We start from the raw sequence: 16,181 nt of genomic DNA on the forward strand, positions 1-16,181 counted from the left end.
AATATTAATCGATTTTGTACAGAAAGATCTATTTTTAGGAATTACATAAATTTACGTCATTTATTAATTCATATCGCATTCATTCACTTAAATTTATAATATCAAATGATACCTAAAATTTGCATTATTTATAATCATTTTTATAGATCGTCACTGCTTCTATCCAATATTAATCGTCGTTAATTAACTGAAGCAATGAAATTAAGCAATTTAATTCAAGAAATTGTATTAAATTTGACTCAAACTAATTGAAGCAATGAAGTTAAGCAATTTAATTCAAGAAACTGTATTAAATTTGACTCAAACTTAATTTATTATTTACTAATGGACATCTTTATTAAATTTTAAAACTAATTACAAAATAAATTGATTTATATTATGACACAGGTTAAAAATATACAAGTTAAAAATAACAAAATGACAAAAGAGTCAATCAAATAAAAATAATCGCTAAAAAGAAATCACTAAAGATAACAAGTTAAAAGCTTCTGCGATTTGATCTTCCTGAAATTTACGTACTGCACATTTAAAGAATCTTGTAATATTAAAGATGCTTGCTAAGAAAGTTTTGAAAACTTGGTCAGAGAACTGTGAGTAACAACACGATCAAACTACTTCGTAACCACGGATCTGCCGCAAGCGTATCGTTCAATATCCGTCGAGCTCTGGTGTCTTGTTTTGTATAGTTTGTATCAATCTCCAAACTCCTTTGGATAGAATAATAGTAGCACAGATGTGGAACTTCCGTGTGACATATATAAGATCAATGTTTGTCCGTATAACTTGTTATTTTAAACAATGATGGAACAACATGTACTTAATTAAGATAGATACTGATATAAGAACAAAATTATCTGATTATGCAACATAATATTATATCTTATTTTTTTATATAGAGTATGTACAGTTCTATTTCGTTAATTCGTGTCACAAAAAGATATAGAACAAGAACTTTTGGCTTCCATAGTTCTTTATAGCTTAACACGAACGTGATATTTGTAATTTAATATCTTAAGTGCAGTTGCAGACGCCAATAGCAGTTATAATCAAATAAAAAGACACAGATGATAACCATTTTGGACAATAGTAATTAGATACGTATGACACGAATCATAGAAATCAAATTTTCACAAATAATGCCCAAGAGTCTTTAATCTAATAGGTTAAACATGTCTATATTTTACTTAATTGTAACATTAATTTAGTACTTAATGTTCTTCCTTAAGCTGTTAAATGTATTCAATAATGCAGTGAATAATTCAACAGTGAATAAATTTACTACATTTACATATTAAATATGTTTATGTGTAATGATTATATTGCAAACTACACGCTTTGTAGAATTACATTACAAACACAGCTAACAACATAACTTTACTTCTTCTTTTTAAAATGTATTCGTGACACACGATGTGTCTCTTGATTGCAGAACAGGAAGTTTTTTTTCGAAGCTAATGCAAACACATTGCCTGTTTTGTTTTGCTTCGTACTACATTCGTATTTCAAACGGCATACGAAATAAGAGAACTCAGCTTCAATTGCTGCAATTAGATACGTACTCGGCAGTAGTAAATCCACGAGGCTGTCGATAAGGCTTGAGTAAGTACGCGACGCTCCGGAAGGTAGAGGAAAAACGCTCGTGCGTGACTTTCGAAGGTGAGAAATCTTGAGAAGCTGGGGGGTATGTGATGCTGTGGTGCGATTCGATAGATCACTTGATTGAGACACCAAGATGGATCACGTCTGGCAAAAACTTCACGATTTGGCTTCCCTTTTCACCCGTTGACATAAGAAGGCGCCTTTGTCACTCCTTTAATAACTTCTCTGTAGGAAATGCATGTATTGTCGTCACTCAATTTCATTCTCTTTCTTCTCTTTCTATTTGAGACAAAGAGTTTTTCATGCGGGAGTAATAAATTGTGAACTATGCTCTCTTCGATATAAAATATGCAATGAAAAGTAATGAAGAACCTAACTTGCACAGTTTCTTCAACCTTTCGTGAATATTATCATAAATCTCAAGAAGTACTTTCTTCAAAAAAAGTTATTAATTTTTTCAAAAATTTGTATATTTATTTTACACGTAAAATATTAATAGATTCATTTCAATTATAAAATATGTTTTAATTAATAATCTATGTTAAACACACATAATAATCTATATAAAAAAAATACCCGCGAAAGAAAACAATTAACCAAGATATTCAAATAAAAATATTCTATCTTTTATAATTAATGTAACTATCAGCACCTTTTCTTCTTTTTGGCAGATCGAACAAAAACACTTTCAAAGTAGCGATGTGGAAAAAAAGATACTTGTTTTCTTATATCGCGATCGTTATCGATAGCCAAGTCCGTGTCGCTGGTATATATCGTATAGGAAAATTAACGGCGGCGTCTTTCCCGGAATAGGATAGTCGACGGAGCGCGTCGTAGCGTCGCGATGCTGTGGACGCCACCGAGAGAGCCGAGGAAAACGAGAGAAAGAGAGACAGAGAGAGAGAGAGAAAGGAGCGTCACGACGACGCGGAGGCTGACGACGCACTGACTGCCCGCCTGGGTGCTCCCGACAGTAGTCGCGCAGGATGAGAGAGAAAGAGAGTACGAGACAGGAAAGGGTGGGCAGAGAAGGGAGAGAACGAGAGAGGTAGATGGAGAGAGAGTGAATGTGGATGCAACCCTGGTCTCCCGATCTCCTAACTGCACCGACACCCTCTCGCCGTGCCAAAATCCATCCACCCACGCGCTCGTCCGCGAACACCCCCGACGTATCCTCGTTCTCGGTTGATCGAGAGTTGCACGCGTCGAAGATCGCGATATACTTTCAGCGATGACAACAGTGATGACGCGAAAGTAGCGGAGCGCAGTTTAGAATTATTGTGAATATTTCTCACCGGAAAATGATTTCATCGAAAATTTCATTACCTAAGGACGAAAATCGTGCAGACGATGGTCATGAAGAGACGAAGTATGTAGCATGTTCTTAGTGTGTTTTTTATAACGACCTGTACAGAGTTCGTTAATGAATCCACCTAATAAGGTGGGTACTTTATGGCTCGCTTTACACGTCTTAATGAATTCAGTAACAATATAAAAAAAATATGTACACACATATATGTGAATGAAGTAATTTATATAATATATAATTTCCGTCAGTGCTTTTTCCTAACGAGTATATATATTTAAAAGTGAGGAATTTTTCAAATCCGAGTGCATGTTTCATATTTTACGTGTTTCGCACACAGTTGCGAAATTCTATGTCGAGTGATTTAACGCTAGCAAATGAAACTTGAATATTTAATTAGACAATATAATAGGGCGTATACACAAGAATGTTAAATAATAAAGACGCGCTGAACAGCTCATTTTCGGAAGCGACCTTTTTTCGCTACGCTTCATGTAGACAAGTAATGTTTTTAAATAATCGCGCAAAAGTTCGTGTTTATTTAATTTAAATATACAGAATACTAAAGGTAAATTGTGTGTCTTCGTATATATTTTCATCCATTCATGTTTCCTGAAAAATAATGAGGTACGGGGTTTAATTTATGTATACTTGATATTATTCGAAAGTAAGTTGAAATTGCAATATACTCTTAATTGCAACAATAATTTAGATGGAAGCTTAGTTTAAACCGCGCAGCTCCTTTTGTGCTTAAAATCAATTAATTAACTTGTACTGCCGCTATTTTCCTTTGATATCTGCAATTTGCGTTTCCTCGAGTATCTCGGAAAGTTACCAGCATTTCTCATCGCACTTTCGTTAAAGATTATGTTATTATAGACAACGACTTATGAAAACGTCATAAATCATACAATAGCTGATACTTGATACCAATTCTACGAAGTTGCAAATCACTCACCACAATAACATACAGCAATGCTCATTAATAATTGCTCTTGTTATCTACTTCGCTTAGCCGACACTATGATACATTTCTGACTACGTTACATGCAATAACGCGAGTCGTTTTAAATGTCTCTAATATATCGTGCTTTGCGTGCTGTGTTTCGTGTAAAAATTCCTAGATATCCTCAAAAAAATATGAACATTTACTGTTATCACAATAAAGCTGTGTTATTTACAATACAATTTGTACAAGCATAAAACAAGAATGTACTTGTGCCGATGGTATTTAAAATATTGCATATAAAATAAAATGTTATACATTATGTAATTATTATAATAAGAATCTATAGACAGCATGCAAATAAATTATATATAGCAAAAAATATATCTTCAAAAAAAATAAAAATTAATTGTTATCATAATAAAGATACATCATTTATGCAATGCAATTTATATGATCATAAAACCAAAACGTACTTTTATATTAGATAAGTATCTAAAATATTATACATTAAAATATTATATATTATATAATAAGTATAAATATAATAATAATGAGGATTTATAGAGAGTATGCAATAAACTACACAGGATTGAAAATCATTTTCCTGAGATATTTATAGACAAAAATTATACACAAAAAATTCCATCATTTTCATTAACTTAGTCGGTTGAAAATGTTTTCTGGTTATATTGAATTTAGCCAAGACATAGTACATTTACAGACATGTAGTATTTACTCACAGCCGTATCATGCAATTAACCGTTTTTGGGGAGAATTGCATTGAGAAATAGAACGGGAATTACAGTTCAGCCAATTAAGGGACCGGGTATACACCTTCGCGTAAGAGTGAAAGAGTCTATTCATTGATGAAAGATGTCTAGCGCCAAGTACCCAGTCATTCACCATCGGCGAAAAGTAATCTCGCACTTGGTTCACGAGAAGATTTAGCCGTGGTTGGGCACCGCTGTTACCAAAAAGTCAACCCAATTCTGGTACCACGTATTAGGAGTAACTGCAGATAGTTCGAATCTTCAGTTCACGGTTCGTACTTACAAGACTAACCACGCAGAAACGAGAGTTATCGGGCGAAGAAATGGAATCAAATTGTGCAGTGATTTAGATGTAGCGAAAGAAAATATTGCAAATATTACCACAGCATGACGCTTCAAATAGTGCATTATCATTACATTAATCACATTACTTTCGCTATTGTAAAATTTGACTGAAGATATTATATGTAGCACAATATTTGTAAATATTTTACCACAATAAACGTCTGTAATGATCTTTATTTTTATATTACACTGGGAAAAAATGCGTTTATTCAATTAAAGTCTATGTCTATATTAAATGCTGTCACTAACATAAGTGAATAATTCATGTATATTTTTATTGACATAAAGGCATAAATTATTATTTCAATAATCAGATCTTTATGTCGATAAAAATATACATGAATTAATTATTTATGTTAGTGGCAGCCCGTAATATATAGACTTAATATATAGATTTAATTGAATCAACAACACTTTTTTCTCAGTGTACAATTTGCAATTTGGTTGTGCATAAAGCCGCTGTGCCCAGAGAGAAAAATTGTAAATATCTCGAAGTTCATGAAGCTAAAGGATTTCGTGAGTACGTAAAACTTTACACGTTATCAGAATACTGTCTGTTGAATTAACATTTCTCACTTTATCTTATACATTCTGTATGCAAGTATAGGTTTGAAGTTCGATAAACTTTTATAATATGTAAGTAGATATATATATAAATTGAAGTCAGAATGTCTCTAAAGTTTCTAGACGGCATTTACAGAATTACGTTTATAGAAAGACTAATATAAAGAAGTTATTTTTTAACTTATTTTTAAATAGTTCTCACCATGTCTTCTGTTATATCTACACTGAAAGAAAAGATTGCTGCAACAATTTAGATAGTAAAATATGGCATAGCATTTTTATTTGACTGCAGCAATCAGTTTTTGGTTGTAGCAGCAAATTTTTAGTTGCGTTAGCCTATCCGCAATGTCAGTATGATTTTGCTAGGCTAACGCAACTAAAAATTTGCTACAACCAAAAACTGGTTCCTGCAGCCATATAAAAATGCTATGCCATATTTTACTATCTAAATTGTTGCAGCAACCAATCTTTTTTTTCAGTGCATGTATATATATATATATATATATGTACATTATATACAACAAAGTCTCCCACATGAACCTCACAGCGCTATTTAATACAGCACAAAGTGGACAGACGTCGGTTAAAATTCCAGTCGTTAGTACATTCTGCGACATACCCTTGGAATACTTTCTAAGTAATTCCGCAAGAACATTCCACGGATATAATATCCGTCAGTAATCGACAGACAGATTCGATGAATTATAATGAATTGGTGTTTGAGAAATTTTCTATTCAAGTTTGTTATCATCATTTAATTTAGAATTGCATTTTAACTTTAACTCGAAGATTTTGTTAATAAAAAATGAACAATAAATCCATTAAATCCACTTGATCCCTGTTCTTCAAAGGATTATTGACGGTGTAGTCGAGCTTAAACTGTAAGTCAGTATTTGTCTCTTTTCCTTCATAAGTATATAACGAGGACGTCAAGATCATGAGCTGCGACAAAAAACTTGCACAAAGAATTTAATTATATTATCTTTTTTTAATTGGCATCTTTTTCATTAATAAATAAGAATAAAGAAAAGTAAATAAAAACATTCGAGAGATGTACATATAAAAATATGTTTTATGATATTTTATTAGTCTAATTAATTTTCGAATTGAAATAGTAGCCTCATTAATTTTTCCCATTAGCTAACTTTTGTAACAAATTGCAGAAGTAAAAACTTTATTGATATATTTCACTAACTTTTCGTTCGACAGAACTGCAATGTTCCGAACTGTTTCCAGGCTGTTTTCGAGCAAGACTGTTTTTGACCAGGAATGAAATAACTCCGCGATCAACAGTGCATTAATATCCCCATAAATTACATACGCCGCATAAAAATATATCTAACATTAACAAAATTTTAACATCCTTGTAAATTTTATATCAAATAATAAATAATACAGGCTAACATTAAATGAGAAAATTAAGATCATATAATCGATGTTACATATCAAGAATTAAGTAATAATTAATTTTAATTTATTATCTACTATTGTTATTTATTATTCGGAATATTTATTTGTTACATATGAGAGCAACCATGTTGGTACCTGAGTCAGCAATTACATGCTTAATTTAATCAAACATAAAGGTTGCAAAACATTTTTCGGTTATACATAAATGTTTCAACAAATACGATATATTACTAGCTACCGACAAATTTATTTGATTTATTAATTTATTTATTTTGTTTAGTTATTCCCAAGTTTACTTAAAATATTATAAATATTGTTTATATTATTACTCTAATACTTTAAACACAATGTGTTATTATGATTTGCTTTTATAACTTGTTCTTTTATCTATATTTTATCTTTTTATTTTGTATTATTCAATTTCGTTTTTGCACCATTTCTTGATCTTATAGTATATTGCGTGACACCATTTTTCTTGCTTGGTCAATCCCCAATCTAACTTATTGTCTCCGTAGGGTTCGACAACATCACAATACACTTGCAGGGTTTCGCAGAAGCCTCTACAAATACTAAAAATGACAGTCTACCTGTAACTGCGATTCAATAAAGACGTTGTTGGTGCTGATTATTGTATAGGGAAAAGCGTTGGAAATCGGCGAGCGGAAAATGACTGTAATCCAAGGCATGATCACTTTATATATCTTGATTTCACGTCGTGTAAAATACGGGTCTAATTTTCGCGAAGATACTGTGTCGTTTTTTGTTAAAATGCTTCGAAATTATCATTCTCAAGAAGGTTCGACGTAAAGGAGTGCAAATAGAAGAAGCGACATTCTATTTTGATCTACGTGTCGCTTCAGAGATTGTAGTGTTTCATAAGGATTCAAAGCTCTTCTGCTTGTGCTGTGTAATCTTCAATTATAACGTCTAAATAATCTCCATCTAATTTCGAACACCATTATCGGTAATAAATTCGCTGAATATTAGAAGGAAATTACCACAACGAGTAAATTCAATTTATCACAAATTAAGTGATACTAAAATGAGAAAATTCTTATAGAGATAATATTAGAATATTAGACAAAGTAATGTTAGACAAGGTTCTTTAAATGCAACCAATTTTAATTGCTATTTAACTATTAAATGATAAAAACAACATATTTAATGCTATACTATTTTAAACATGTAGATTCTTTTAAAAATATCATCTAACACACAATGCTACACGAAAAGAACGGCTTTGCTGAAAAATTAAAAAATTTAAGTAAATACAAATTTGAAAATAATTTTGATGGACCATCAAAATAATTATGAAGGAAATTCAAGCGTAATAAGCAAAAAGTTTTAATGTTCTTAACCCGCTTCAAACCCTACATAATTATTCTACAATAATAGTTCAGAAAAATTATTTTCAGATTTAACTAAATTTTTATATATGTCAGAAAAACTGTACTTTCTGCGCGTGCACTCTTTAAGATTTAAGTGGAACGTAAAGCGGTATCCAAAGAGAGAACGTTAGTTGGAATTTCAATTTTACTGCCATTTAAACGCAACTTGAAACAGTGCAATCTTCAAGCGTACATCGCGGAAAAATATTAATGAAGAAATGAGGAAGAGCATAAAATCGTGTAAATTCGTGAAAATGTCTGAAAAGATGATAATATAAATTTTTCTATAAAATTCTAATACAATATATTAAAATAATTTTCACAGTTTATTAATCATTAAAGCTCAATAGATTTTTCATTATTTTGATTCGCGCGCGAACAATAAGACGACAATATCGTATAAATTTCGCTTCTCTAAAATTGCTAGTATTCCTTCTGTTCATCGTAACCTCGAGGGCGTACACGCTTCAAGAGTTGGTCTCAACTGATTCGACCCCAAGCAGTAACAATTGCTCGGCCACCGACAGCTTTCTCATTCTTCGTTCTCCAAACGAGGCACAAGAGAGCGAGATGGACACGATGGTGGCGGATGTGCTTGTGGACAGTACGAAGAACAACTCGAACGTGTCGCGTCCGAGGACGTTGACCTTACCCAAAGACTGGGATGAGAAACCAAGGCTAAAGTTTCCGAAATTCACAACGGAGGAGCGTTACAAGATGATGAGATTACATCTCGATAAGGGATGGTTCGCTTTCGATTTCCTTAGAGGCTTCTTGTTCTTCGTACAACCGTACGACATACCGACTGGTAAGATTTAATGACAATCGTAAATGACAATCGTGTTTTTGTGTAATTTCTTTTAGTAAGCTCGGAAGCTGTTAAAATACATGCGTTTCGATAAATGCATTTCGATAAAATCGATTTTCAACATTTTACGAGGCGCTAAGCCATATCAATAATTCATACGCAAGCTGTTTCAATTAGAAAAAAGGGAGCGACATTTCACATGTGTAAAATGCTTGTACAAAACGTGTAAAATGCTACAAAACACGATACATTTGAACGTCTGTTCGTTCAAATGTCTCTTCGTTTCAATGCCCGAGTGTTCATAACTCTCAATTCTATGATTAAGTTTTATAGATAACTGCAAATCGCAGTTAAAAGATATTTTTTACTTGTATGGAGCACGACATTTATATAAAAAGAGATCGATAATTATTGGTATATATGATCGTGTAAAAGAAGCAGAGTTTCTTTTATTTTTTAAATATTACAACATATATATATACAGGGTGTCCCGACCTTTTTTGCCAATCACTTTTGTGTAGATAGAGCGGACTAAACTGAGTCGAAAAGTCCTGTACCATTTTGCAATTTTCGCAATAGTTAACAAGATATTAATTACCAAAAATTGTAAAATATTGAATAATCTTGAATAATTTTTTACTCAAATACTATCAACTTTACAACTGCAGAAAAACTGCAAAAGACAAAAATTATTTATTTTCTTCTTGTAAAGTTTTGAGAATTTTTTCAGAATTTTTTATCAACTTTTTAGTACTGTATTTTCTTATTTTTATCAACATGAGAAAATACGGTATTCAAAAATTCTGAAAAAATTCTGAAAAAATTCTCAGAACTTTATGAGAAGAAAATAAATAATTTTAGTCTCTTGCAGTTTTTCTGTAAAGTTGATAGTATTTGAGTAAAAAATTATTCAAGAACAATATTTTGCAATTTTTAGTAATTAATATCTTGTTAACTATTGCGAAAATTGCAAAATGGTATAGGACTTTTCGACTCAGTTTAATCCGCTCTATCTACACAAAAGTGATTGGCAAAAAAGGTCGGGACACCCTGTATATTATCAACTTGAGAATTTGTTCTTAGCGTTTTTATCTAACTATTACTTTATCAACCATTTAATAGTTCTCTATTTAGTAAGTAATTTAAGTTTAATGGATTCTTTGCCTACTTTCATACTATTACCGCCTTTCTTCCAATTAGCGATGCATAAAGATCATAATTCATCTTGCTCGTTACAGATCTACTAGTGGACGCCGTAGAAAATCGCATAAGCACCAGTAAATTGATTTCAGAGGTAAGGCGAAATCACGCTGAGAAATCAGAAATATTTAACTACCAGTGAATGACGAAGTGGATCATTAAAGAAAGCGCAAGTCTTTATTAGATCCTTGCAACGGACCCCCCGATATTTCCGAGAGCTTTTCTGCGTTCTGCAAAGAGAATATCCTATGACGTGCTACGTACACGATACATAATTTTCGCGATCTAACGTCACATAAATACTACTGTTAAGTTTCTCAAACGCATTGTTCTAATCTTACTTTTACAGTCTATACACGTGGAAGCAGCTTTTCTGGTCTTAGTAGGCATGAGCTGCGTATTGGCCTGCATAATACCTGGCATGGAACTTTGGCTCGCCTGTCGTCCAATCAGGGAGGATTACAAACCTTCTCGGCATCCGAGTGTTCTCGCATTTCTCCTCACCATTCTCGTCTTTATACTCGGGTAGGATCTATGACGATTCTCTGTTCTTAGACGACGCTCCGAAAACTTATTACCTTCACTTCCAACCCTACTCGTGTTCCTTGATACTTCTGCCCTTGTTGATTACACTTCGTGAGTACGTAATCGTCGCGATGGTGAAATTTCCATGACTATGAAAAGATTTTATTATTTTGAAATTAATACGAAAGATTTTTTACTAGATATAAACCATAGTTTTTGTTTTATTTTTAATAATTTTTAGTAATAAGTTAGAAAATTGAAGTGTACATTTACAGGTACTAAATACATACACAGTATATAAGTATATTAATTAAAATAAAAATTATATCATAATAATATAATTTTTTATATACATTTACGTTTAAGTAGCTATTATATAATATTAGAGCAATATGGGAGAAAGAATAAATGAAGTTAAGTGGAAGAGAGATAGGAGGTTTAAGTAGACAGCTATTCGTCTTACTATGACGTTGGAAAACCTTTTACCTAAAGCAAGCACTCACTACGTTATTCATAATCTTTGATGCGTTGCTTCAGGTCTTGCATGGTGACAATGATAATATGCAACGAGGTGGTGGCGGTCGGGATCGAGAAGCTCCCTATGACAGTAGAGACGGCGTTACAGGATTTAAAGGACTACCACGCGGACACCACATCACAGCTGCGAAAGTGCCTCACGAGAAGTTTGGACGTGGCTAGCGAAGCTATCCTCGCGGATCTGGACAGTGAGTGACATTTTCTTTTTAATCGATATTAAGACACTGAATGCGGAAAGTTCCTCCAGGCAAAAAGGACATATTATATATATATATATAACTCTAAAAATATGTCCTATCAAAAAGTTGTTCATGAGAAAGTTTCATATATTCGAGGAGCCTTTCTAATTACGTAAACAAAAATCCACCTCCGTCCGCTTTTGAAGAGGGGCATCTTCAAGGGAAGTACCTTCAAAGTTTCAAATGGGACTCCCTGTAAAATGTTACATATTTGGATTCTAAGGAGAAAAACAAGTAAATTTTATCTGAAACATTTCTTTGGAAAATGCTCCTATCAAAAGTTATAAACATTTAAACTTTAATGTGTAGTGCATTGAAATTAATGATAAATTAAATAAGACTCATAGTTTTTCTGTTTTTTTTTTATTTTATTAAATGTTCGAACCTGTTGACCATTAACATCTAAACACTTATTAATTCTTTTTACAAAACTTTGCCTAACTCTGAACAACATTTCTGGATTTACCTTAGTGCAAGCTGTATGCATTCTTCATTTTAAGTCTTCTTTTCGTAAATGGTTGAGATGTGACTTCCCCTTTGATATACCTCCATAAAAAATAGTCCAAAAGTATAATGCGTGTCAGGTGAACGAAGGGATCATGGAATAGGACCTTCCCGACCACCTGTCACGAAATATCTTATTTAAAAGAGTACGCGTTGCTCTGGAAAAATGAGGAGGTACACCAACTTGTTGAAACCACATGTCTCTTCTCACATTAAGTGGTAATTCTTCTATAAGTAAGGGAAGATGATTCTTTAATAGATTACAATAAGATTCGGTATTAACAGTACCATCAAAAAAGCGTGGTCCAATTACGAAATCACCAATTATTCCACACCATACATTTAATGACCAATGATGTTGGAAATGAACTTCGCGCATCCAATGAAGATTCTCATTTGACCAATAGTGCATATTATGTCTATTAAGGTGTCCAGTATTGGTAAATGTTACTTCATCAGAAAAAAGAATATTTTGCAAAAATGAATCATTTACATCATGGGGTATCACGCATCCACTCGCAAAATATTACACGACGTTCACAATCAGTTTCCAAAAGTTCTTGAGTCAAAATCAAACAATACTGATGAAATTTTTGTTTTTTCAAAATCCGCTGTATTGAAGACCGTCCAACTCAAGACGTGTTTGCTAATTCGCGTTGACTGACATGTGGATTTACTTCAACTGCAGTAAAATTATTAGCACAATTATCATCATTAACTACTGGATTTGCTTTTTGTCTTTTAATTGCACTTAATTGACCATGTACACGCAAGCGATTTTCTTATAAATAATAAATGTGTGTATTTATGTTTCTTTTGGTTAACATCGAAGTTTTTATTTTCATTGTATCGTGAACACAACTTTATGTCAATGGAGTTCAATCATGAATAAAATGGCTAAAAGTTTAAATGTTCGTAACTTTTGATAGAAGCATTTTTTAAAGAAATGTTTCAGACAAAGTTTACTTGTTTTTTCCCGTAGAATCTAAATATAATATGTAACATTTTACAGGAGGTCCCATTTGAAACTTTGAAGTTACCCCCCGCTGTTCTTCAAGGGGGGATAGGGGTAGATTTTTGTTTACATAGTTAGAAAGGCTCCTCGAATATATGAAACTTTCTCATGAACAACTTTTTGATAGGACATATTTTTATAGTTATTAGCCTGTAACACTTTACGTGGGCCACCCTATATATATATATATGTATATATATATTTTATCGTGTTCAATGAAGACAACATGCACTGACGCCTGAGGTGCTTACTGAATGCTTTCTTCCTGTTGGCGTGTGTTACACGTACGTAACCCAGTTACTATAATTGCATTCGTCTTAAATGCTGGTTCTTCTAGATCTTCTACCTTCGCTCGTTATGACCGACGTGTGAGAAATATAGCCCAAACAAGCAAAAAATAAGAAAGAAACGTTAAAATTGAGCAGAAACCATATAATGCAAGATTTTTATTAAGCGCTATAAATATACAAAGTGTTTAAAAAGTAAGATTAAAAATAGGTATTTTTATAAAATATTTATGCATTTTAATATGATATATTTTATATATTTTTGCGTTTGTGTGAAAAAAATTCTTTTTTTCTACCAAGAGAGAGAAAAGGAGTTTTTATTATTACTAATAGTGATCGAAAATACAACTCACAACCGATTAACTAATATCCGGAGGAAGTACGGAAAGCGGAGAACCGCTTGTGGTTCGATTGCTCGACTACTTTGATACAACATAGTATTCGATTGTGACTCTCCGCTCTTGATTCTTGAACAAAACCGCAAATTAGCTAATTCCACCGCAACATCCAGCTATAGATTTTAACGTTATAGTCACTTGCACAATTTAATCAATTTTCTCTTGCGTAAACTTGGCTATAAATGTGATCGGAAAGTATATTTAATATAATTCAACAATTTAATAGTGCGGTAAATGTTTAAGCCTGCTTGATCCGTCAATATAAAAGGGACGCATAAAATTAATATTTAAACATAAAGAATTTTATTATAATTTTAATAAGAATTTTAAAACTAAATTTTAATATCTTTATTAAAATTAAAAATTATTAAGTAATTATATAAGTTTTTAAAATTAAATAATATTTTCTAAATTTCTTGACATGAAATCTCACTCTAAAAGAGTTAAAATATTGTCACTATTTAAAAAAAGTAAAAAATTTACACTGTTGCATAAGAGTGGCAGATTTTCATTCTTTCTTTTTTGGAGTAAGATTTCACACTTTTGGAGTAAGAGATTTATTCCAAAAAGAAGTGAGATGCCATTCTTTTGGAATGAATCTCACTTCAAAAAAAAAAAGAGTGAAAATTTGCCACTCTTATTCAAGAGTGCAAATTTTTCACTCTTTTTCAATAGTGATAATATTTTAACAATTTAACTATTTTAGAGTGAGATTAGTGAGAGAGAGAGAGAGAGAGAGAGAGAAAGTAGTGTAATATTTTTAAAACATGGATTGATACGCAGCAGTGTAAGAATAATGAGGAACAATATCATATTTTTATATTTATGGTCTATGAATCACAACAAAAGATTCAAATGTGAAATTATATTATATTAACATTTTCAAAAACTTTTATTCAGTTTGATTATTTTTATTCGTTTTATACATGATATCAGGGTAGTCACTGACACAAGATAATTTCTTGTCGTAACCAGAAATATTTTTAGTTAAATGGTGTGTAACGCTTGTGAACTATATACACTTTTTTTACATTTACAATATATCTATATATGGACGCAATCGCTGACAAGTTGGAATATTTTTAATCGCTCTTTCGCAGGTTGTGTGGCTGTTTGCAATATTTTATGCTCTGTATTCATTTCACTTGCACGCGTGATAAAATCATTTGTTAATGTATAATGATTTAAGTGTAATGATATAATTGATTTGGCTTGCGTCCGTGGCGATAAGCGCGCGAGAAAAATTCGTAAGCGAAGGAAACATTTCATCTCAATAATTACAATAATTCTATCTTGGAAAGAGAGAACACTATTAGATACAAACTGCATTTTTTTCGTACTTTTAGGATTGCACCGTTTCTATTTTACTTTATTTGAAAAACAAAGTGCTTTAATTCCCAGTCTGACAGGAAGACTATAAATCTTTTGCACGTTTATTTATGAAATGCATAAATGCGACGATGGGTACCTTTTATTTATAAACGGTGAGTTATATACCCAATAATACTTTGTTGTTGCTCATGATATGGAATAGAATATAAGATACATTCGAATCATTAATTCATTACGCGCATCGTACTAAGCTTATTTGCTTTAAAATAATGTAGAAGGAATTTCATTATAAATTTCTTTCCCGGGGATTTCACGATGAGATTTCGCTTCAACAATTCTGATTATATGGGCCAAACGCATGAATTAGCACGACGAGGTGTTGATGTCCGGCACCGTCGTCTAATGACATTTCTCACGACTAGAGAGGCGCATAGGTGTCTAATGAAAGCTATTGACGGTCTATAATCGTCGCGTAATGGGTCCATCGCCACTGACACGTTAACAACCTCTGGCAAATTGAGCTCGTTAGTGCAATGCAACCACGGGCATTATGCAAGTTGGCCAATATAAAGCCCGCGCATATACATCGCCGACCCGTCTCAATTTCAGATCACGTATCGTGCCCCAAGTGGAACGACAACGATACGGTTTATCGACAACGTGACTACCTCGTTTCTTTCGAAGTTCATATATTGAGAACATATATCATAAGACGAATCACGCCCTTTCCCCCCCAGCGATCGATATCGTAAATTGAACTCAAGATTCCAAAGTATTGACTGGGTACAACCCGCAGCGTTTACACCGGATATCGATTTTCTGCCATCTGTCTTTGCCAGAAACTCCAATGTGAATCTCTTGTAAAAGAAATGGAAATATAATAGTTATCAGAGATTTTATGTTATCGTCAAAGACCTGTATTATCAAACCACCTGCGCTGGTTCAAAATTCCTATCAGATTGCGATAACCGACACGGATACAGGACGGATAAATTATTACTGCCA

The 16,181-nt window shown here is 32.6% G+C and overlaps 1 protein-coding gene across 1 annotated transcript; it reads left to right on the forward strand.

The window, feature by feature from the left end:
- Window positions 1-8,910: 8,910 nt before the first annotated feature.
- On the forward strand, window positions 8,911-11,597 carry LOC108758086 (uncharacterized). Its single transcript, XM_018502870.1, has 4 exons — window positions 8,911-9,139; window positions 10,378-10,433; window positions 10,689-10,864; window positions 11,402-11,597. Exons 1-4 carry the CDS (start codon window positions 8,911-8,913, stop codon window positions 11,595-11,597), a joined length of 657 nt encoding a protein of 218 aa, XP_018358372.1.
- Window positions 11,598-16,181: the final 4,584 nt, after the last annotated feature.

This window comes from Trachymyrmex cornetzi, unplaced genomic scaffold, assembly GCF_001594075.2.
Source record: "Trachymyrmex cornetzi isolate Tcor2-1 unplaced genomic scaffold, Tcor1.1 scaffold1501, whole genome shotgun sequence".
NCBI lineage: Eukaryota > Metazoa > Arthropoda > Insecta > Hymenoptera > Formicidae > Trachymyrmex > Trachymyrmex cornetzi.